The sequence below is a fragment of the Mus caroli genome, chromosome 15 (genome assembly GCF_900094665.2).
Source record: "Mus caroli chromosome 15, CAROLI_EIJ_v1.1, whole genome shotgun sequence".
In the NCBI taxonomy this organism is placed as follows: Eukaryota; Metazoa; Chordata; class Mammalia; order Rodentia; family Muridae; genus Mus; species Mus caroli.
Window position 1 is genome coordinate 91,892,421 of NC_034584.1, and position 24,371 is coordinate 91,916,791.

The window sequence follows — 24,371 nt, forward strand, 5'->3', positions numbered from 1 at the left end:
TCTTCTTCTTTCTTCTTCTTCTTTCACTTTTTCCCTCCTTATTTACCCCCCTCCACCCAGGGCGCCTCTTCTTTCCTATTTTTGTTTAAAAGACTTATTTATTTATTATATGTAAGTACACTGTAGCTATCTTCAGACACCCCAGAAGAGGGTATCAGACCTCATTTTGGATGGCTGTGAGCCACCATGTGGTTGCCGGGAGTTGAACTCAAGACCTTCAGAAGAGCAGTCAGTGCACCTAACTGCTGAGCCATCTCTCCAGCCCTCTTCTTTTTTGTTTTTCCCATCAGCTCAGTTGTATCCCGCCATTCCCTGAATGTTCTCCCCACCTTTTTCTGTATTTGCCTCCCCCCTTCAAGAGTCCCCCTTCCCGTTTCCCTGATCAGTTGTATCCTTCTAACCCTCTCTGTTGCTCCCAATTCCCCTATCCTGGCAATGGCTCCATGTTACTTTCCTGGTTTCTATAGTTCCTGCAGGCTGTGTGCTCGAATCTGAAGATTTGGAGCTAGGAGCCACCAAGAGAGAACATGTGACATTTGTCTTCAGTGGCCTGGGTTTCATCATTCAGTATGATCTTTTCTAGTCCCATCCATGAACCTGCAAAGTTCATGATTTCATTTTTCTTTACAGTTGAATAGTGTTCCACAGTGTACATTAGCACCATGTTTTCATTAGCTACTCAGTGGTTGTAGGGTTTATATGTCATTTCCATTCCCCATCTGTAGCTGACCTTTGCTACTTTGTGGATTCTTTTTCCCACCCTTACTCCCAGGTTTCATCCCTAGAGAGAAAGAAGGACAGAGAGGAGAGGGAGAGATGAGAGAGAGAGAGTTACAGAGAGTGAAAGACTGGGGAATCTCTGAATCTTTCTTGTTTCTTTCTTTGTAGCTGGATTTTGCTACCTTCTGGGTTCTTTTTCCCACCCTTTATCCCCCTGGTTTTGCCCCTAACACCAGAAAGGAGAGAAATAAGGATGGGGTCGGGGAGAGAGAGATCTCTGAATCTAATTTCTTTCTTATTTCTTCTTTGACTGTGACTACTAACAAACCACATCTAACCCTCCTGAAATACCAACAGCCACCCACTGCACCTTTTAGGGCTCTTACATTTATATACCTTCCAAAGAGTTCCCAACATTCCAAAAGTCACACAATTGCAGAAACCATTTGCAGCTGGCAAAATCACACCTCTGCTAGAGCGTGGGGCAAATCATAGTTAGCTGCTGCAGGCAGTCTGAAGCAGCCCTCATATCCCCATACATGGGATTAAAACAAAAACATATCCCTACATTTCTCTCTCTCTCTCTCTCTCTCTCTCTCTCTCTCTCTCTCTCTCTCTCTCTCTCAAGAAACCAAAATTCCATAATGTCACAACATCTATCTACTGTGAAGAGAGCAGTAAAGAATGTGGTGGAGAGGTATCTGAGGAGTATCTGTCAAGTCCTTTGGGCACATGCCAAGGAGTGGTAGAGCTGGGTAATTTGGTGAATTTGTTTTTAGCTTCTGGAGAATTCTTAGTGATTTACAGAGTGGCAGCACCATGTTTCAATCCCATCAACAATGAATGAAGCCCCCCCCCCAATTTCTCTCCAGCATCTGTTGTCAGTTATTTTGTTGATTTTTGCCACTCTGACTGGGGTAAAATGAAATCTCAAAGCTGTTTTGATTTGCATTTCCCTAATTGCTAGGGATGATGAGATTTTTTTTTTTTTGGAGCTATTTCTTAGCCATTTTAAAAAATTCTTCCTTGGAGAACTCCCTATTTAGGTATCAGGTCCATTTCTTTGAATGAGACTAATTGCTTATTTTAGTTTACGTTTGTTTATTTACATCCCCAATATTGTCTCCCTTTCAGACCCCCTAGCAGAGTTTCTCCCCCCATTCCCTTCCCTTTACTCTCTTGGGAGGGCAATTTTCCCCCCAATCCCGGTATCCTCCCACTCTTGTGTACCAAGTCTCTGAAGATTAGGCACATCTTCTCCTACTGAGGCCAGATATGGCATCCCTGTGCCACATACGTGCTGGGGGCCTTCCTTAGGTCAGCCTGTGTATGCTCTTTGGTTGGTGGCTCAGTCTTTGTGAGTTGACAGTTAGTTGACAGTGTTGGTCTTCCTGTGGGGTTGCCATCTCCTTGTGGGCCTTCAGTCCTTCCCCTAACCTCTATAGGGGTCCCCGACTTCTGTCCAATGTTTGTCTGTGGGTATCTGCATCTGTTTTTGTTTGCTCATTTGTTCATTTTGACTCTTTATTTTTCAGCTCATTGTATATTGGATACGAATGCCCTGCCGGATGAATAGCTGGAGAAGATTGTCTTCCATTCTGTGGGCTTCGTCTTTAGTCAATTGTTTGTTTCTCTGTCAGTTGTCCTTAGTCCCTAGGCAAACGGAGTCCTGATCAGGAAGTCCTTTTCTATACCTACATTATATAGGCAGTGTGTGCGTGTGTGTGTGTGTGTGTGTGTGTGTGTGTGTGTGAGAGTGTGTGTGTGTGTTTTATTCTTCTCTCATATATTACACCATGACTACAGTTTCCCCTCCCTCCACCCTCTAGTATCTCCCCTTCACCTGCTTTCTCCCCCAGATCCACCCCCTTCACTCCCTTCAGAAAAGAGCAGGCCTTCTAGGGGGCATCCATCATATATGGCATAATAAGCTACAGTAAGACCAAGCTCATATCCTTATAATCAAGGCTGGACAAGGCAACCCAGTAGGAGGAAAAGGGTCTCAAAGGCAGACAAAAGAGTCAGAGGCAGGCCCTTCCCACTGTCAGGAGTCTCACAAGAACACTGAGCTATACAACCATAACATATATGCAGAGGACCTAGGTAAGACCCACACAGACTCCCTAATCTGATCTCTCTGAGCCCACTTGAGTCCCAGTCAGTTGGTTCCGTGAGCTGTGTTCTTGTAGTGTCCCTGATCCCTCTGGCTCCTCCAATCCTTCTTCTCCATCCTTTGCAGGACTCCTGGAGCACCATCTACATTTGTCTATGGGACTTTGCGTCTGCTCCCATCAGTTGCTGGATGAAGTCTCTATGATCTCTCTGATGACGATGATGCTAGGCTCTGGTCCCAACACATCCGTGTTTGCCTTTCTGGGTCTGGGTTACCTAACTCAGGATGACTTTCTTCTAGTGTGCCTGTGTTTCCTTAGTGTAGTTTGAATGTCTCAGGTGTTAGTTTTAGGTGTTTGTTCTACATGGCATTAGTCTTTGTGCAAGGTGAGAGACTCACCTCTAACTTCATCCTTCTGCGTGCCGACTTCTGGTTTTACCAGCACCATTTGTTGAGATGCTTTCTTTTTTTTTTCCCAGTGTATGTTTTTTTGGTCACCTTTGTCAAATAATTAAGTGGCTGAAATTATATGGGCTCATGTTTGAGTCTTTTTTTTTTTTGCCAATAACATATTATTTTTATTACTATGTCTCTGCACTATATCTTTAGATCTGGAACTGTGATACCTCCAAACCCCTCACCCCCCTGAATTGTTTTGTTTATCTGGGATCTTTTGTGGTTCCATGTGAATTTAAAGATAGTTTTCTTTTTTCTATTTCTTCAAAGAATGAGATGGGGATTTTGAGTGGCATGGCAGTGAATCTAGAAAAAGCATTTAGTAGAGTGGTCATTTCCACAGTTGATTCTACCAGCCCATGAGCTTGGGAAACCTTTCTATTTTCTATTGTCTCTATTTCTTTCTTCGGAGGTTTAAAGTTTTCAATGTAGAGGTCCTTCACTTGATTATTCTCCAGCAACAAACACAGAGAGAAGGAGGTCATAGTCACACTTCCATTCGCAACAGTCCTCAAGTCAAATCAAATAAAAATATCCTTGCTCTCTTTTGCTTCTTAGTTGTAGTATCTTTTGCCTTACTTCATATGCAGGCAATAGCATCCTGCCTTGCCACAGGACTGAAGGAATGAAAACAGTGAATCGAAGTTATCAACACAAATGAATCTCCCCTCCATACATATTCCTTGTCTTAAGAATTTTGTAGATAATGACAAAAAAATTAAAACACACACAAAAAACCAAGAACGAATACAAATATATTAGAAGAAGGGAAGCACCTCAAGTGTTAAATGAAGTCAACATGACTTCAATATCCAAATATGGCAGAACAAAATAAATCAATCTCTTAGAACTATAGTTACAGAATTCTTAGACAAACTTAGACATCAAAATGCATCTTCCAATGCATTAAAATTAATACCTTTTATATAAAGTGAGTTTATTATGATAATCCAAGATTTATTGAACATTAAAATGTGAATTAATATAAATCACCATACTAACAGACAAATGAAAATGATAGATGACCTCAATTTATTTAGAAAATTCATCTACTTGATTGAAAATTCACAACATTTAAATTTTTGCATTTAATTTTAAAAAAGGCTTTCAGCTAACCAGAAATGTGAAAGAACTCTTAAGTCGTTAAAGATCACAGACAAACAAATACAAACCCAGTTCTTGGAAAAAGTTACCTACTTTAGGGTTGTTGGCTAGTAAGGTTCCACAGATCCCCAAACATCACAGACCATAATTGCTCTCGGAACTAAGCAGGAAGACCCTGTTGCTGAAGCCACCACATACTTGAGTCGTAGAGCATAGAAAAACCAAGCTGGTATTTGATCTGGTAGCTTCTTTCCTCTTGGCTAGCTTCACAGTGCCAGGAGCTGGGATGAGTGTTACCAGGGCAGAAACGTAATCACCAGTCTTAACAGCTGTGAACCCTTGAGCTACAACACAACCAGCCTGCTATGACGTGATTAGCTCCATAGTGGCACAGATATCATTCGAGTAACCAACCGTTTTGTACTTAAGTCAAGATTGCTTTGTGGATGACCAATTCTGTTTCACAATGAATTTTCCCCTGGATCCTGATTGCTGTTACAGATAGAAGCTGACCCTTCCAGGAGAGGCTGGGGTCCTGAACCCCAGCCTAACAGAGGAAATGACATCTCAACTGCACTACAACACACTCCCCCTGAACACTGCAAACTCCTCCGTTGAAAGAAGATGACTTAAATAAATAAAACCCACTCACAACCACCAATCAAACACCAGATAGAAAAGCCCCAACCTATAAATAAAAATAACCTTATGTATTCGATGGCTTGGTGTCATCTTAACACAAGCTAGAGTCATCAGAGAGGAAGGAGCCTCAGTTGAGTAAGTGCCTCAACGAGATCCATCTGTAAGTCATTTTCTTAATTAGTGATCCATGAAGGAGGGCTCACCCACTTTCTGGTTGGACTTAAACCCCACTCCACAAGATAAAACCTATACCTAGCACCAATTTCAGAACCAAGAGCCTGTGGCTAGACCGTAAGTACTCACACTTTTATTCTGCTAAATGTACGTAGTAGTAAATGAACTTCTGATTACTTACTGTCATACCTATAGATTAATGCATCCCTCATCACAGGAACCGCTGTCCGCAGCTCAATGGCAAATAATACAGAGACCTATGACTGGTCATGGTTCAGAGAATGAGAGACTGAAGAATGTCCAACTCTATATGAGACATCCGTATCACACCCCTCCTTTCAAGGGTCAGGAGCGCAAAGACCGTAAGAGTCAGCAGTGGTATTTGACTACAAGTAAAGATATTTTTCCAGACCCCAGAGGGCAACTGCACATATAAACTCACAGAAGTTGTAACAGCATGTGTAATACCTATAAGAGCTCAAGTCAGATCATGCAAAATCCCAGCATGCAAAGTGGAGGTGATCATGAATTCCCACCCCTAGCTGAAACGTTATTGACACCAGTGGGAGAATGGACCCTGCACCTTGCTTGGGCAGCACAGTAGAAATGACCCCTGGCAGTGGAGATTTGAGGGCAGGGCATAGTGTTGGCCTGAGGGTGTAAGAGCAGGAGAGCTGGCCCTGCCCCTTGCCTGGGTAAAGCAGGAGAGCTGGGACTGGTGGTGTGGGCATGGGGGAACAGATGGAATGACAAACCCAGCTTCCACCCACGCCCAGATCCAGGGCTTTGACTTGGTTCACCCCAGCATCCACCCCATCTATGAACTTCTGGAGTAGGTGAAGGCACTGGTCCTACAGAGCCAAAGCTGCAGGATCTCCATGACACAGGGCAACAAGAGGATAACTGAGAGAAGTCCTGGTGAGGATCCAGTATTGATCGTGTGGCAGAAGCCAGAGGACTCGAACCAGACCAATGACTCATTGCAACAAACACTTGCATATTAAGCTGTTTGGACAAAAATGTATACTGTGTGACACACTGGGACACACCTCAGCTTCCATGGCGAGATGACATTTTATCTTTTCTTTCCTTTTTAAAAATTTCTATGGAATGTCCCCCGCCCCCCAAACTCTTTTGATGAAGCCAGTACTGCTTCGATACCAAAACCAGACAAATGTACAAACAAAAAAGGTGTTTGTAGATTGATGTCCTTGATGAACATATAGGTTCAATTATTTTCACCAAAATACTTGCAAACTGAATACAGGGACACACCAGAAAGATCGTTCTCTGGAGACTTTTTACTGATGAGTGATTGATGTGAAAGGGTCCCAATGGCTGTGGGCTACACCTCCCCTGAGCATAGGATCCTGGGGCGTACAAAAACAAGCTGATTGAGTGAGCGAGCCATGGAGAGCAAGCTAGTAGGCAGCTCTCTTCCATTGACCACTCTTTCAGTCCCTGCCTTCAGGCTCCAGCCCTGAGTTCCTAGTCTGACTTCCCTCAGTGAAGGCTGTGTAAGCCGAGCCAACCCTTCCCTCCCCAAGTTGCCTTTGGCTGTGATCTTCAACACAGCCACAGAAAGCTGACTAGAGCAAGAGACAGATACTGGCCAAGGTGAGGAGCCTGCAAGTGGGCGAGAGACAAGGGATGAACTTCTAGGGGTTATTCCTACAGGAAGGCATTTTACAGGTCATAGTTTGTTGCGGTCTCAGGGCAGAAGAAGAGAGGAGAAAGGAATGGGGGTGAGCTAGACTGAGGTGAGGTGCTGAGGTCAAGGGTAATGGAAGGGTGGATGGATGGAACTTGGTCTGAAACCACAGGGGAAGCACTGGGTATGACTGGACAGGAAAGGTCTCACAAGACTTTGAGAGGCAAGGGTGGATAGATGGAACACACAGAGGCTTCAAAGCAGGCTTTGTTGCAAGTGCATCTACAGATCATTGGCGTTGACTGTCCTGCCACGGGTAGCTGTTGAAGCTTTGCAGACAGAATTCTGTATGCTAGTCTCCTCTCAGTCTCAAGCGTCTCCTTTCTTCCCACATCACCACAGCTCACCAGCTTCCTTTTTCTGCCCTCAACCTCTTTCCATGTTTGTTCATAGTTGAGATATCAGGATATTACATTTTGGAGTGAGGTTGTCCTGACTATTTAGGATGTTTAGTACTTTCTGGCCTGTGCTCTTAGATGCCAGTAGCAAATCTTTTCAACATTGCCAAACTGTCATTGATTGGGAGTTACTGATCTAGACCATACATAAAGGGATAGAGGCTGGGAAGAGCAAGGGGAAGGCTGGGGCAGGCAGACTCACCAGCTGTGAGTGACTTAGGAATAAAATATAAGACAAGAAGGAAGCTCGGAACACTGTAAAGTTAAACTATACTAATGAATATCTGGGCTAGTGATGGTATTCCAGGAGACACCAAAGTGGCTGTGCCTCTGAGTAATTCCTGGACCTGGGAGACTAGACTAAGGGGATCAACACTTGAAGACCCTCCCTCAAAAAAGAAAAACAGTTTAAAATATTTGTAAATAAATTTGAGTGTATGACAGAATAATACCATCAGTGCACACACATTTGCATCTGCACATACAAGTAACACACACACTCACATGTAAGTAACAAATACACACAGACACACATATACACACTACACACATAGACAAATATGCACACACATAGACAAATATACACACACATACACCCCCAACACCACACTGACATACATATATACACACACATATACCACATACACCACACACACACACACATACACACATACACACACATATACACACACACATACACACACATACACACACATACACACACATACACACAAACACAGACACATTCATACACATACACCACACACACACACACATACACACATACACACACATATACACACACACATACACACACATACACACACACATACACACACATACACACAAACACAGACACATTCATACACATACACCACACACACACACATACACACACACAAACACAGACACATACATACACATATAACACACACACACACACACACACACATACACACACACACATACACACACNACACACACACACACACACACACACACACACACACACACACACACAGAGTTGTGCTCCTGAAACTTGACCTGATTGTCTTCTTCAATTGCTTTTCCTCAATTCATGAGATCAGTTCTTTGTATTGCACTTCTGTCCCCAAGAAGGAAAGTGTGTTTAAGGTCTAGGGGGCACAGAGGTCTTTGTGCCCACACACATGCACTAGGGGAGCCTGGGATGTTAAGCACATGGAAGGCTAGCATGGACATGCTTTCTAGCCTGGTGGCCTTTGTGCAATCCGTGTGGCCAGGGATACTCTGGCTCAGGACCCTCCTGACCCTTGCAGTAAACTCGTCGTTCTCGGTCAGTTTATAGAACCTTTCTTTCTGGAAGCTGTCACATGTACTTGACAAAGAGTCGCGTCTCATCTGTATTTAGCCTACTTGGTTCCTCAAAGAGACTGAGGTGAGCTCTGCTGTGCACACAAGGCTGAGTTACTCACCAGAAGCCTAGTTTTCAACAGTGCTGTGTTTACACACACCTAAAACAAGCCAGCTGGGACCAGGCACCTGAAGCTTGAACCAACATTGGCTACGAGGTTATGTTTTTCTGAACTGCCTTACTGCCTCCTGAGCTTCTCTCTCTGTTGCCAGTGAAAGTCAAAGAAAATCCTGCTCTCACAAATGGTGATTGTCAGAGAAGATTTGTCTGTCCTGAAAGTCAACTAGAGATACGAGACACGGATGCTTTCTTGGTTAGGCTTTCCATTGACGTAAAGACCATGACCAAGGCAACTCTTACAGAGGACAGCATTTAATTGGGGCTGGCTTACAGGTTTAGAGTTCAGTCCATTATCACCATGACAGGAAGCATGGCAGTGTGCAGGCAGATCTGGAGGACCTGAGAGTTCTACATCTTGATCCAAAGGCAGTCATGAGTAGACAACCAGGAGGGGGCTCTCTTCCACACGGGGCAGAGCTTAAGTACTAGGAGACTATAAAGCCTGCCCACACAGTGACACACACTTCCTTCAACAAGGCCACACCTCCCAATAGTGCCACTTCCCATGGGCCAAGCATGTTTAAACCACCACAGACACAAAAGAAATTTAACCTCCAGTCCAATGCTAAGGTGGCAATGAATGTTCATTCCTGGATTCTGGTAGAAATGGTGAGGCTAGGAAGGAGTTAACTCTTCACTGTCCAGTGGAGAGAACTTTTTCCTTATAGATCTTCCTCCTAGACAGACTCTGCCTGAGCCAGGCTGCCTATCCTAAGAGCCCGCCCCATGGCCCCCTTCATTTCCTTGTTGCGGAAGCTGTAGATGACCGGGTTGCACATGGGGGTGATGATGGTGTAGAGGAGAGAGAAAGGCTTGTCTTTGTCAGGCCCATGTGTACTGCGGGGATTCATGTAAGAGAACATGGCTGAGGTGTAGAAAAAGACAACCACGGTCAGGTGGGAGGCACATGTGGAGAATGTCTTCCCCCTACCTGAGGAGGAGGCCCTGCGGAGGATGGAGGCCAGGATGCGGGCATAGGAGGTGATGATGAGCACCATGGGACTGAGCAACACCACAATGGCATCCACAAAGATCAACTTCATGGTGAACTTGAGGTCCCCNCAGGAGAGAGCGATCACTATGGGAGCCTCACAGAAGAAGTTCTCTATGTGGTTGTCTTTGCAGAAGGGATTCCTGAATGATATATACTCAAGAAAGATACCATTGACCATCCCAAAGATCCAGGAAGAACACACCAGCCTGACACACACCTTCTGGCTCATGATCTGGGNATAGTTCAGTGGGTGGCAGATGGCAACATAACGATCATAGGCCATGAAAGCCAAGAGGATGCACTCGGCCACACCCACTAGAAAGACCAAGTACATCTGGGTCATGCAAGAGACAAAGGAGACAGTGTGGTTCTTGGTCACCAGATGGACCAACATCTGTGGGATGGTGGTGGTGATGAAGCAGACATCCAGAAAAGACAGGTGTCCAAGGAAGAAGTACATGGGGCTGTTGAGCCTGGGGTCAGTCCATGTGATAAAGATGATGAGGCCATTCATGGCCATGGCGAGGCTGTAGAGAGCCAGGAAGAGGGTGAAGAGCAATGCCCGTGTGGAAGGGGAGCTCTGCTCAAAGCCCACGAGGATGAAGTCAGTCACTGTGCTGCCGTTCTTCGGGTCTGCTGTCTGGGACCTGTTTGAGGATGGGGGACAGGGAAAGCACAAAGGACACAGCTGTATGGGAGCTAAGATGGTCACCTGGACCAGACACTCAGCAAGAGGCTTTCTGTGGTGCGATAGTAAAAGTTTTGGAACTTAGCAAGCTCTGGAGAATCTGTATACTAATGGCATAGTCATGACAAATGCCATGCTCACTGCATGTTCTATGCTTAAATTCCAATTTTAGAAGCTGAGGAAGTGAATGCTCCCCTTTGACTGTGGACTGATTGGACGCTCTGTGGAGTGTGCATGTTCTATCTCCTCTCATTTCTCTCCCCATGAAGTACCAGGTTCCCTTTATTCAGGTGACAGTGCCTGGCAGTCATTGCAGTGACTCATGATTTCCCAGCCAGATTTCCCTAGAGGTGTTCGATCACCACGCTGCACACACAAGGAAAGGGGGCCTGGCTGGAGGAGACTCTTTAATATGGGGTGCCTTTCCTTTACAATCTGTTTTACATACCATTGGGCAGAAAGGCTTTGGGGGAGAAAGGAGGTCAGTGGGTGCTGCAAAGAAACTGGTTGGGATGTATTGTTTGAGAGGATAGTCTATTTTCAATAAAAAAAAAAAAAAAAAAAAAAGATCCAACCATGTCTTTGAGAATGGGGTTTGGATGAGCAAGGTTCATAGGTGCCAGCGTTTCTGGACCTAAGCCTGCAGAGGGCATTGAGTGTAGGTGTACTTGCGTACCTGTGACCACATAGTGTTTATTTTACACCATTAGAATCTTAGTATTCAGCATCAGTATGCTCTTTTCTCATTACTGTAACATTTAGGGAATCACTGTGTTCAAATGAAATCTCTTGTACTTTCATCTTGTTTGGGGTTAAGATGCATCCCACCTCCCCGCTGCAGGCGTTTTAGATGCCAGTGTATGCCTGCTTAACTCCGTTCTTCAGCAGTCCTGTTTTTCCTCTTCTCTTTTTGCTATACCCTTGTTTGCCTTCTACATGACCATCCCACTCCTGCTAATTCTCACCCCTTCCTCTTCCTCCACTTTCCCATTTTTTCTGGTTACCAGCCAGCTATCTAAGTTGAATTGAGCACTCTAACCTTTCAAGGTCTCATATTCCTTCTTGTCTGGTGGAGGCTACCTCCCCTGTTAATGTCTACTTCTTACAGGACTAGATTCCCTCTATGTGAGATTTCTTGGTTGGTCAAGGCATCAGCCAGGCCCGTTCCTATCATCTATACATGGGAGAGTTCTGCTATCTAGGGCTACTCCTGTGGTCTGGAAAAAGAAGGAAAGGGAAGGGAAGAGAAACAAAGGGAGGGGAAGGGAGGGGCAGAGGACAGAGTTTAATATGGACCCACAATCCTTCACTCGGCAGACACCTTGAGACTGTGAAAATGATTGGGTAACATACATCATCAGTGAGCCACAATCCACAGAGTTCTTGGACTTGGCCAAGAAGTTGGAATTTGATTCAATGACTCACTAAGCCCCACTAAGGGTCAGTGCTTGACTGTAGTTCACTGAGCAGAAACAATACTGTGTTGGCCAGCATTTTGTGCCTTAGCAGCTGGCCAGTCAGGTACCTGTGTCCACGTGTGAGATTTTGTGAAGCAAAACCATGCCTACCTCATCCTATGTCTCTGCTGCTCAGGCCGTGTCACTGAATCGCTGTCCCTAGAAACAGAGATGGCATGTTGTTTGAGGAAGAGCTGCTCCAGGGAGGATGGTCTGAGCTGGTGGGCCACTCTGGAAGACAGTGGTACCTGGTGAGCTCTGCAGTCCCTTGGCATTACTGCTACCACAGACGCATGTCTTCTTAAGCACATTACCACACTGCGTGTGCACGGCACCTTCTAGTGTAGGTGAGAGCTGTCAGCCTCATGATGCCCTTTGCTAAGACACACTCTTATCTCCTCACTTGCCTTTCCAGTTGTATATTTTGAACTTGCCCTTTTAAAGTTTTTTGTATCCATGCCTGACTTTAAAATCTGTTCATTTCAGAAATGCAAAAAAATGAAGATATGAATTCTCCTTTAGTTCCATCCATCTACCTATCCATTATCTATGTATCTATTTATGTATCTATCTATGTATCTATCTATGTATCTATGTATCTATTTATGTATCTATCTATGTATCTATCTATGTATCTATCTATGTATCTATCTATGTATCTATGTATGTATGTATGTATGTATGTATGTATGTATGTATCTATCTATCTATCTATCTATCTATCTATGTATCTATGTATGTATGTATGTATGTATGTATGTATGTATGTATCTATCTATCTATCTATCTATCTATCTATCTATCTATCTATCTATCTATCTATCTATCTATCTGATTTATTAGAGTATGTTACAGGCTGTGGTTCAGTTCGTCCAATAGCTGTTTCCTGACTGGAAGTACAAGAATCAAATAGTAGTCCATTCCACAAGGCTGGATATCTCATGGAATCAGCTGGTCTTTTGTTTATGACAGAGCCCTGAAAAAAACTAGGCTCTAATACCAGTGAAGGAATGCCTCAGCCACAGGAGAGATGAATTGTCACAGAGAATGAGAACAAGCAGGCATGGCAATGTGACGCTTGGATTCTTGTCATATTCACAAAGACAAGTCTTTCTGTTGTTGTTCTCCCATCATGCTCTGAACAAAGGAAACAGGGGAAATCCGGCATTTGATTATTAACTCATTGTCTAATCATAAAACAGCCCGTTTGGGGAATGAGGTTAGTTCAACTGAGTCTTACCTTGTTTAAATTCTATCTATTATAATTTTCTTTCTTTCTTTTTTTTTTAAAGCTTCAGTTGCAAGGTTTGGCTATCTTCTGGTAGGTTTTTTTCTCAAGTAATGGGTGTCTCTCATTGTCATATTTACTATATCATCTAAAACTATTTTTAATGCATATTTAAGAGTGTTATTGTTTGGCTCAGACTCTTCACTTCATGGTATAGAAAATCATTGTTTTCTGGATATAAAGCACATATGGTAGAGCAAACTTGAGACTCAAGAACCCCCATGAGTTGATATGTTGCAGGATATTTGATCACACTGTGACCCCAAGATTGTGTTATTTATTGGAAAAAAAAAAGCTGTTTTTTAGCTATGATGTGGCTCACACCTTAGCACACACCTTTCAATCCAAGAGCTTTCTGCTTGAATATTGTAGACAGGATAAATATATTCAACCATAAAGTATATTCAACCATAGGTCAAGAGGCGAAGCAAGCAACCAGTTGACAGGAAGTGAACATAGAATTATTAAGAAAAAAAAAAACTAGAGAGTAAGTGGGGTAGAAGTAACAGGAAGTAGAAGCGAGGGACGCTGAGTTTGAAGGAGGTTTGAGATGGCACGGGAGAGGGGCATTCCTTCTGAGAGGTCAGGCGAATTTCCACTCTTCCTTGCCCCCAAGAGACCCCAAGAAAGTCATGGCTCCCAAGTCTTCCTTGGTCAAATCAAATGATTGACATTTTGTTAAAATCAACATCGATAAATCAGTTTTACACTATAAGTGCATCCATGAAACATTGTAAGAAAAGTTGAATATATTAGAGTGGATTTTTTTGAGGTTTTTAAGTTCCATAGACTCATTTCCTTTTGATTGAAAATTACTCTTTTAATTGCTGAACTATTTCCTCAAGGTTTTTTTTTTTTTTTGAAGCATGATTGGGATCGGATTGTGTTGAGGACACAGAGTTTCTTGTGCTCACAGATAAGCACCAGGGAAACCTGGAATGTTAAACGCACAGCACTGTCTCTTCTAAGAAAGGGATGCATAGTCTGATTTCTAGCCAGAAGGCTGGGATGGATGTGGTTAACAGCCCGGTGAGTTCTGTGCTTTCTGTAGGGCCAGGCCATATCTAGCTGACCTCCCTACACTCTGAGTCAGTCATTCTTCAGAGACTGAGCATTCATTGCCTCTCAGACAATAGAACCCATCCTTATGGGAGAGGTGACATGGACTTTGGAATGAGCTTTAACGCATTTGTATCCTAAGCTTTGTTGTGCACACAGGATTGCGTTCATTGTCATCAGGAAACTTGGTTTTCAAAATTGTGCTGTGCTTCAATGTGCCTAAATTAAACTGCCTGGTGAGACTCTAGAAGCTTGAACCAACACCGGGGACTGAGACATGCTGAACTGAATTTTCTTCTTGCCTTAGATGGCCTTGGTGGTTGCAGAGACCCCCACAGGGTTGAACATCTAATCCTACCACCAGGTCTCTCTTTAGAAAGACTTCTCCAGAGAAGTCTAGGGAAGTAATTTATCTGGCTCTCAGCTGTTATGGGAGAGATGCCCTTCAGTACGATGAGATTTCTCTGAGGCTCTTAATCACCCACTGCTAAAAGTAGCAAGAATACTTTAGACTACCCCCCCATCCACAGGCCTGGGCTCTAATTTCGCCTTCATGGTTAAAAGGAGAAATGACCTAAGGACACCAGGAGCTGAACAGGGAGGGAAGGAGCAAATTCAGCAGCAGGCTTGTGACAATCAGAAGATGACATTGGCTTTAATTCACCATCAAGGTGACACTTCAGGCCTTAAATGCAATAGAGAAACTCAGGCACTGAGAGTCCTTGACTGAACATAGCTAATTTTAAGTTGTGCAATGTTACACGCTCAAACAATTTAGATGTTTAAAGCAACTCCTTAGCAAAAAAAAAAAAAAAAAAAAAGAGAGAGAGAGAGATAATAATAGATTATTATTCTATTAGAATAGATTATTAGTCTATTAATAATAAAAATAAATGGGCAAAGGACTTGAATAGGCATTTCTCAAAATAAGATTAAATAGCCAATAGGTGTATGACTAACTATCAGGAAAATGCAAATTAAACCGTATGAGATACGAACCTCATAGACTAGCTGTCATCAAAAAGATGAAAGCCAAATATTGGCAAGAAGGTGGGGAAAAAGGGTTATTCTTCCACCCTGTGAGTGGGAATGCGAGTCCAGCGGTCATATTAAAGGTAGCGTTTCCCAAACAACTTTGAACTAGGTGTAACATCCGATGCAGCAGTATCCCGCGTGGAGGAGCCTGAGTTAGCATAACAGCCTTTACTTCCACGTTCCCTGCGGCACTGCTTATAACAGCTAAGATGTGAGATAAAAAACCTTGCCGCTACTGGAAATTTTGGGGAGTCCTACCATGGTTGTGCACACGTTACCAGGGAAACCAGGGGACCCTCTTGGGCTTTTTAGTCCTGTTAATGAAAGAATTTAAGATCAGACTCTGAAGAAAGGTCAAGGACAAGTTTGTTGGCATTTACAAGAGACATCCCAAGCCAGGCAAGATGTAAATCTTGGCAGCTGCCCAGAGGAGGGAGAGGAAGATAAAAAAGAGGAAATTTGTCATTTGTAGGCAGCGGCAAAAGAGCCGGGCAGCTGCCTGGTAGACCAGCAGTCCCATGGCTGATGAGCAGCCTCATGGTGGGGAGGGGCGTTTTCAGAGAAAGAAAAAAAAAAAAAAAAAGGCCAGACGACCAGAGGGAACATCTGAGGACTCTGGCCACTGGCCAAAATAAGTTATGTTTTTCTGAGTCAGGACTCAGGAGGGTGGGCAGACCTGACAGAGCCTCATGGTAGCTCCTGGTCTAGCTTTAGCCCTAGAGCTATGTACTCTTCCTTACCCACCTCTGTCAGAGCTAGCATACTGTGATGAAGAGATAACATACCCTTTGGAATCTGCTAACTTAGCTTTCCACCAAACCAAAGTCTAAGAGTGTCATCAGATAGCATCTTGGGCCTCTGGGAAGGCTTCTCCATCTTGCTGTAACCACCTTTCTGCTGTTCCCACCAAATGCATTCATTGTTATGACCAAAGCAGCACGGAGAGGAAAGGGTTAATTTACACTCCCGCATCACTTCTCATAATCAAAGGAAGTCAGGACAGGAACGCAAACAGGGCAGGAACCTGGCAGGAGCTGGTGCAGAGGCCATGGAGGGGTGCTGATTACCGACTTGCTTATTGCTCAGCTTGCTTTCTTGTAGAACCCAGGACCACCAGCCCAGAGGCGGACTCCACCCACAATGGGCTAGGCCCTTCCCCATCAATCACTAATTTAAAAAAAACGCCCTACAGGCCTGCCTACAGCCGGATCTTATGAAGGTATTTCCTCAACTGAGGCTCTCTGGAGGAAGCTGCCTGACTCCATTTTGAAGGCAGGAACCATTTTGTTGTATTGTTAAACAAACAAACAAACGAACAAACAAAAACAAAAACAGAAAAACCCCCAAGTTTCCCGTGTGGGTCCTGAACAACTCCAATGGGGGCTATCCCAAAAGCCTGTAGTGGGATGTGTTCTACTAGCTGGGCTGCCTTGAATGGCCTCAGTGGAAATGAAAGCGCCTAGCTCGGCAGAGACTTGAAGTGCCAGGGTGGTGGTGGTGGGATACCTAGGGGAGACCCCCATCAGAGGGGGAGATGGGGGCAGGATTATGGAGGCGGGCTGGGAGGAGGGGCAGTGAGCCGGAACATCCTAACCCTCCCTAATCAGGGATCACGTGAGGGTGACTTTTTTTTTTTTTTCTGTACTTCCTAACTGTTCTGTTGTCCCTCTCGTGTAAACCTGCTTTGAGACCTCTCATGACTTCACTCCTTAAAAGGGCCTGAGGTGCTGACTCAGCAGACCCAGCATGCTCTCTCTAACCGGAATTAGGAGGGAGTTGTTGGCCAGCTCTCTGATGCACCTGAATAAAATAAAGTTTGCTTCAGATTTGGCCCCGAAATTGTGACAGTGGTCCTATATTCACCCCGTGAGATTAACACTCCCTCTTCTCCGATGACTATAACTTGTGTCGAGCTGATGGAAAACTAGCGGACGCACCTCGATTTGTTCTGTAAACTGTAAAACTTTGAGAAACTACTCTCATATCGGGACATGGAATTTGGAGTAACCCAGGCCATGGTCACTCAAAATCAGAACAAATTATTTCTAATTTTCTTTAAGATGAGAGTTTTTATTTTTCTCTCATAGACAGGGTTAATTACTCCTCTTATCTCTTTAGCTTGGCTTAAGTGGGGATCCACTTTCCCGGCGGGGTGGGAGGTGGTGGCCCAAAATTGCTGAGGGGAGGTCTCACTTTCCTAAGAAGGTTCTCCTCCTTAGCTCGGTTACTGATCTGCTTAACTGGGGTGGTAAGGGTGCTTGCCAAGCATGTAAGACACTGTTGTTGTTTTGTTTTGTTTTAATCTCCAGAATGCCCAAAAGCAAACAAGCAATGAAATCGCATTTTATACATTAAAATATGTATGCTATTTATTTATTAATTTAAAAACCCCAGTCTTGCTTTGAACTTGAATCAGAATCAAACACAAAATGAAATCGTAACTGGCCTGGCAGGGATGGCACTGTTTTGAAGGGCCACTTGTGTCCCTTATTTTGGCTATAAGACCACTGAAACACGGACCCCAAGAAACTAGAATTCCCCTGAAAAACCTGAAGTCTGGGCCAGTCAGAAGGAAAAGAGATTTGATAGTTGTTGGGTCACTTTACAAATGGGTCCATACTCTTGACTAGGACCACCTAGTGTGCAGATCTCTGGCTGTTAAAACCAAATGTCACTTCAGAATCCAAAGGGGAATGTGGAGGATGACTGGACCTACGTGTTCCTTCCCCAATGTGGCCACATCAAATATGTTTCCTTTCTCTGCTTTTTATTATTTATTTGGTTACTTTTCTTTTTTAAAAAGATTTTTATTATTGTTATTTTGTGTGTGTGTATGACACATATGTATGGGTGATCACTGAGACAGGAAGAGACTGCTAGATCCCTGTAGCTGGAGTTATATGTGGTTGTGAGCTGTCTGCTAGGGGAGCTGGGACTAGAACTCAGATCCTCTGCAAGAGCAGCCAGTGCTCTTAACTACTGGGTCTCTCCAGTCCCAGTCTGGCTGTTTGAATTGGATTATCAAGGCTGGGTAGTCAAACCTGGCTTCTCAGGGCACAAAATATGACCTTAAATTTCATAACAAAGTGCCTCTGTCACTCTTAGCCTGGTGGCTTACAATATCATCATTCCCCTTTAACATGTAACCCGTTTTCTTCAGACATAATCACTGAAAGATGATCTTCAAGGGTAATGCATTAATTTAGCAACAAACTACGTAAATGCTCATGCATGCCCTTCTTCCAAGCCGCACCCCTTTTCAAGAAGCACTGAGATTCCGTATATATAGGCAGAGGGACTTTGGGTTGGGTCAGGCGCACCTGAAAGTCAATTCTAGAGAAGTGTTACTAGCTGAATCTCAAGCTTTTTCTCCTACAAAATGAAGATGAACCCATTTTACTCATGGCAGGCAAAGATTAGACGGTATACATTAGTTTCAGTTGAGTTTCCCCTCATCTCCCTGTGGTTTTTCTTCATATGGAAAGAACCCTACAAAGACTTAGCCCCCTACTCATAGCCCAACTGCTGCTGTAGTGGAGAGGAGAGGATGTTGCTCTTCTCCAACCCTCCCAAATATTTCACTGTCAGAAAGACTGTTCTCTACTCATAACCACTAGTCCCCAGCTGCTCAGAGGCTGACCGGGTGACTTGCAAGCCTACACAGTTAAAGTCTTATTCCTAATGACTCCTGCCACCTCACTCCAAATGACTAGACTTAGGAAAGACACATGGTGCTAAAAATTTTAGTATCAACAAGAAAATGACCACCCACCTCTTCTCTACTCTACTCTGACTCCATGCAAACAGCTCAGGAAGCAAGGCAGGCGTGTTCTCTTAGCATCTACAACAGGATGAACCACAGTTACTCCCAGGCAAGTCCAGCGGGTGACCTGATGACAAACAAGGTCATTCTTGGGTACTAGGTTAAGTATAGCCCAAACCAGATTCTGCCCCCGCCCTTTTTTCTTCTTTGTGTGTGGGATTGTCTCTTTACATTAATCCAGAGACTGAATCTATCCTCAAACCTTCCCACAAGGTAAAATGTCTCCCAGACCCTGTCAAGTCCTGATGTATCTCTAATTGCAGACAGGTTACAAAGTCTGTCCTGGTGTGAGTTTATCTGTCTAGAGTCAAGGTAGCTCTACTTGCAGAAGCTCAAATGGCCTCTTGCTGTCAGCCTCTTGGAGATCTTTGTCTCCTTTACTGTCAAGGTGCAGGTGAAATCCATCCTTAAACACCTCTGATCCCAATGGTAACTCCTGTTGGCTGAACTCTGTGGCCACAGGATCACTGGGCCCCTGTGCTGACCACTGGGCTTCTCACCCCCACGAGCACTGTTCTCATATTTACCTGTCTTCCCCAAATCTTTCCATAGTGTCCTTTTAAACCATGATGACTTTTGTTATATTTCTTTGCACTTTTGAGCACAGACCCTTTGTTTTTGTTTGAATTCTGCTCTGTTTCTTTGCTTCCTGTATGATTGGTGTCACCCACATTACATGTCGTTAAGCTCCAGCTGATATTGTCCCAGGGCCATCAATCATTATCACCTATATCAAAACTAGTCTCCAAATCACCAAGGCCTTCTTGACCTCTAAGCCTTGCCATAGTCTGGCCTTCCACCTCCCAGATGTCCCTCTTCTCTCCAAAGTGTGGCTCAAGTATTTTACAACTCAAGGTCATATCACCCCGTATCACACCAACGATGCCACTGTACCTTCTCATCTCTGATGCAGAGCCAGAGCCCAAGAGAAGTGTCTGACTTGATATTGTGTATTTGTTTGGGGATAAATGTAGGGATAAGAAAGTTGGAAGTAGAGTGCTGAAAGCATAAAGCTAAATCCCTCCTCGCTAACACTCAGTCCCTAGCAGCTTGGAGTGTGACCCAGAGAATTGATGCCCTGTAATTAAAGCCTAGTGACCAATGGCACCTCACCCCAACGGAGAGTCTCAGGAAGGGCAAAGGATGCTGTAAAATGTGCTTTCTAATAAGCTAGTGATATCGATGACCACCTCTTACCTGTCCAACTGGACACAAATAGATCAAAACGCCAGGTGGCTTCCCCTGTGTGCTCTAAAAGGCTCTCCTTCCTCCTCAGTACAGCTGATTCCTCCCATCTCTCCCTCATCCCCACTTCTATCTCTCCTCCTACTCTCTCCCCTCTCCCTCCTTCTCTGGGAATTTTTCATTGTTTCTGTCTATACTGTCTAGTCTTTTAAAAAATGTTTATATGAATTTTCATCTGGTAAACGTTTTACCCATGCGCCTCGGCTCATCATTCCAGATGCAACACCCTGCACTTGCCACTTTTCAGATATATTTACATATCCTTTCTTTTTTACTTGGCTCCTAGAAACAACCTCTCTCTACTTCCCCAAGACACACAACAATGACAACAACAATATTGTGTGGGACACATTCTCTTTACCACAACCTTTAAGAGAAGTCTGAGAGAAGTCACTTCTCAGCCTCTTTTTCCAAGGGAAAGGAAAGAAAAACACCCGATGGGAAAACAGACACAAACATAAGCAGGGAGAAGAATGGAAAGGAGACATAGTCATCAGAGAGAGGGAGAAGGATCAAGGCCTGTGGGCTATGATCATCGGAAAACACAGAGTTCCGATGGTCTCGGGAACTGAGACACCGCTCTGCAGCAAAACTACGTTATGAAGTAGCAACGGAAACAAGCTTATGGTTGGGGAGTTCCTAAGACCATGAGAAATGTGTGTTTTCTCATGGCCGTGACCCACAGGTTGAGAACCACTGCACTCAAGACTGTAGAAAGGCAAGGAGAAGAACAGGGAGATGGAACTGAGTTGGCGGAAACACACTGAGAAACTGAATCAAGGATATAGTGGACTTGGATGCTTGGTTCCCGTTGGCTAGCTTTCATACTGCTGGGGGAGGGTGCGGTGCAAGCACAAATGTTACTGTGAGTGGTATCCAGTTATAAACTCTTGAGAGTTACAGTGACTGGCCTGACATGACATGTCCACTGGTAGGATAGCGTCCTTAATTTCATAAGAGTCTTCAACCACTTTCTGCCTGGATAAGGCCCACTTCACAGGTTGAAATCCCTATCTGGTACTGTTACTGAGGTCAAGAACCTGTGGCTAGCCAGGTCACAAAGCCCAGACATGACCCCCATACTACCTTGTTAGATGGGCATAACATTAAACAGACTCCTAATAACTTACTGTTATAACCATAGACAGACGTACCTCTTAATCCTCACCAGAGACATTTCTTTTTGCAGGAAATGGCAAATCATACGGAGACTTAGAATTGGTCAGGGAGCAGAGATGAGAGACTGAGGAATGTGTAACCCTAAATCACTGGTTTTATCAAACCCCTGCCTCTCAGCATTCAGGGCTCACCGTGCAGGACAAGGCAGGAAGAGTCTGGGAGCCAGAGGTGGTGGATGGCTGGAAGGAAACTGTGGTTTCCAAGCACGCCAGGGCAGCTCTGCGGACGAACTCAAAGCAGTTGTGACAACACGCACAAGATGACATAGGCTCAAGCCAGACAAATCCTCACCACGCAGAGGGAAGGTGGGAATGAAGTCCCACTCCTAGACGAGGAAGCAAGTGATAGATGCAGGGACTGGGAGAGTCAGCTTTCTTAAGGGTGTGGTCCCTGCCATGTTGTCTGTGTTCTCACAGAAGTCCCATACACTCAAAAGTGTTGACAGAACATGTTATATTTGATGAGATAATAATAATAATAATAATAATAATAATAATAATAATAATAAAAGGCTGGGCAGTGGTGTTGCACGCCTTTAATCCCAGCACTTGGGAGGCAGAGGCAGGTGGATTTTCTGAGTTCAAGGCCAGAACTCACAAAGTGAGTTCTAGGACAGCCAGGACTACACAGAGAAACCCTGTCTCAAAAACAAACAAAAAAACAAAAACAAAAAAACAAAAAACCCTGCACAAAGTTGGATGGATAGAGGTGGATCTGAGAGGAGCTTTAAGAGAGGAAAGAACATGATCAAAGCATAACAAAATTCTCAATGAATGAATAATACAAATACCAAAGAGAGGAAGTCTGAACATAGAGAAAAGGTTAATATAGAGAAACACACCAGGAGACCCAGACTCCAAAAGCCTTCACCTACAGACAGGGACAGAGAAACGCCTGTGGAAGGAGCCAGGGAGGCTGGGCTGCTTGGCTGGTGATGTGGGAGCAGAACTGAAGAGTTGGGTACTGCCTCAGCCTCTAGGAAGAAGAGTTTGAGCGGGGGTGTCTCTTTCTGCCTGCTCCTGGAAACTGGACTCCATATGTCAGTCACAGCCAAACTTTTGGCCTTCTACCCCAGCCAGGACTGACACCATGATGGAATTAGGAAAGGAAGACACAGGGGAAGAAGTGGCCAGTTAAAGATCTGGACAGCAGAGACTCTGGGAGACTCTAGAGAGGGAGAAAGTGAGCAAGGGAAAGGCTAACAGAGTCAAAGCTGTGACTCCTCTCTCTCCATGGCTGCTACAGATCCCTGTGTGGTGTGAATGCAGATAGGTCTCTGAGAGACCCGGAGTATGCTTGGCTCTGGTGACAAGGTCAGAGACAAGGTCAGCTTCCTAGCAGAAGAGAGTTCACTCACTGACCTTGACCGTGGGGTTTGGGACAGGCTGATGAGGGCATTGTGCTGGTCTTGGATGCAGAAGAGCGATCCAGAGGTTCAGGGTGAGGGTGCAGGGTGTTTGCTGCAGATGAGCTGTGCATTTATAGGGCTGTGGACTTGGGCTCCTCTCCTCCCTGCTCTTCCTCCTCTCTCTCGGGTGTGCTTGCCTGAGCACGTGAACCCTTCTCCCTTCCTCAGGCAGATGGGAGCTTCCAGTTGGTTACTATGGCAGCCAGCTGTGTTAAGGCCAAGTATTTGTTCTTGGGGCCTGACCATTCCAAGTGTGTCCCTGGGGGTGTGTGGTGGTTTTACTTGGTCCACTTCAAGGCTCCCTTGTGAGGCCAGGCTCATGGCAAGTGGCCTAGAGAACCCAACACACTCCCAGGTTTTCTTGAGAAATTTGTATTCTAGTATAGATAGCGAATATGATCATTATGCTTTCAGGTCAGGGAGTCCTTAACTCTTGCCCACTTAGTTCCCGGTTGAACTTTGAATTAATTTTCTTGCCAGGGTTTCTGATGGCTTAATCGCCATCTTTTATGCTGTCACCAATCATTTTGTCACATCATTGTCCTGTGACCAGCAGGACAGTGTCACCCACCAGACAGCTTTGGCACCCACGCTGTGCCAGCACCATAATGTGGTGGTTAAGCACCCACAGAAGATCTCCCCGATGGAGGTTGATTTCCTTAGATCCTTCATCCTATTGCCTTCTCCGCTATCACAATTCTCTTCTTCAAAACGCAGATGTACTTTCCAGTTCGATCTACTCGACTCATCTTTCTTTCCAAACCTTGACGTCTACTGACTTAGCTGTCCTTTAAACTCTTCATGGTCTAAATTCCCACAGACCCTCAGCAGCTCTTCAACCCCCAAGCTTCTCTTCTTGACCTTGGGATGTTATAGGGTGTGGTGGTTTGAATATGCTTGACCTAGGGAATGGCACAACTAGGAGGTGTGGCCTTGTTGGAGGATGTGTGTTACTGTGAAGGTAGGCTTTGAAGCTCTGCTCCGTGTAGAAGTCAGGCTTCTAGCGGCCTGGACACAGTCTGCTCCTGGCTTCCTTTGGATGAAGATGTAGAACTCTCAACCCCTCCTGCACCATGCCTGCCGCCTGGATGCTGCCATGCTCCCAACTTGATGATAATGGAGTGAACCTCTGAACCTGTAAGCCAGCCCCAATTAAATGTCCTTATAAGAGGTCACTTGGTCATGGTGTCTGTTCACAGCAGTAAAACTCTAACTGAGACAGAATGCAAACGTGAGATGCTTGTATTCTTTTTTTTTTTTTTTTTTTTTCAACACAGGGTTTCTCTGTGTAGCCCTGGCTGTCCTGGAACTCACTCTGTAGACCAGGCTGGCCTCGAACTCAGAGATCCACCTGCCTCTGCCTC

At 44.6% G+C, this 24,371-nt stretch overlaps 1 protein-coding gene across 2 annotated transcripts; it reads right to left on the minus strand.

The window, feature by feature from the left end:
- Nucleotides 1-9,071: 9,071 nt before the first annotated feature.
- Nucleotides 9,072-23,207, minus strand: LOC110311102 (olfactory receptor 10AD1-like). 2 transcript variants are annotated; one of them, XM_021184336.1, is made up of 3 exons: nucleotides 22,961-23,207; nucleotides 12,082-12,201; nucleotides 9,072-10,472 (listed from the first exon to the last, which is right to left on the minus strand). In XM_021184336.1, exons 2-3 carry the CDS (start codon nucleotides 12,084-12,086, stop codon nucleotides 9,509-9,511), a joined length of 969 nt encoding a protein of 322 aa, XP_021039995.1. In that variant the 5' UTR covers nucleotides 12,087-12,201; nucleotides 22,961-23,207; the 3' UTR covers nucleotides 9,072-9,508. The 2 variants fall into 2 exon arrangements, 1 of the variants encoding a protein (XP_021039995.1); XR_002379912.1 differs by lacking the exon at nucleotides 9,072-10,472 and adding an exon at nucleotides 11,037-11,730 and having other exon boundaries at nucleotides 22,961-23,107.
- Nucleotides 23,208-24,371: the final 1,164 nt, after the last annotated feature.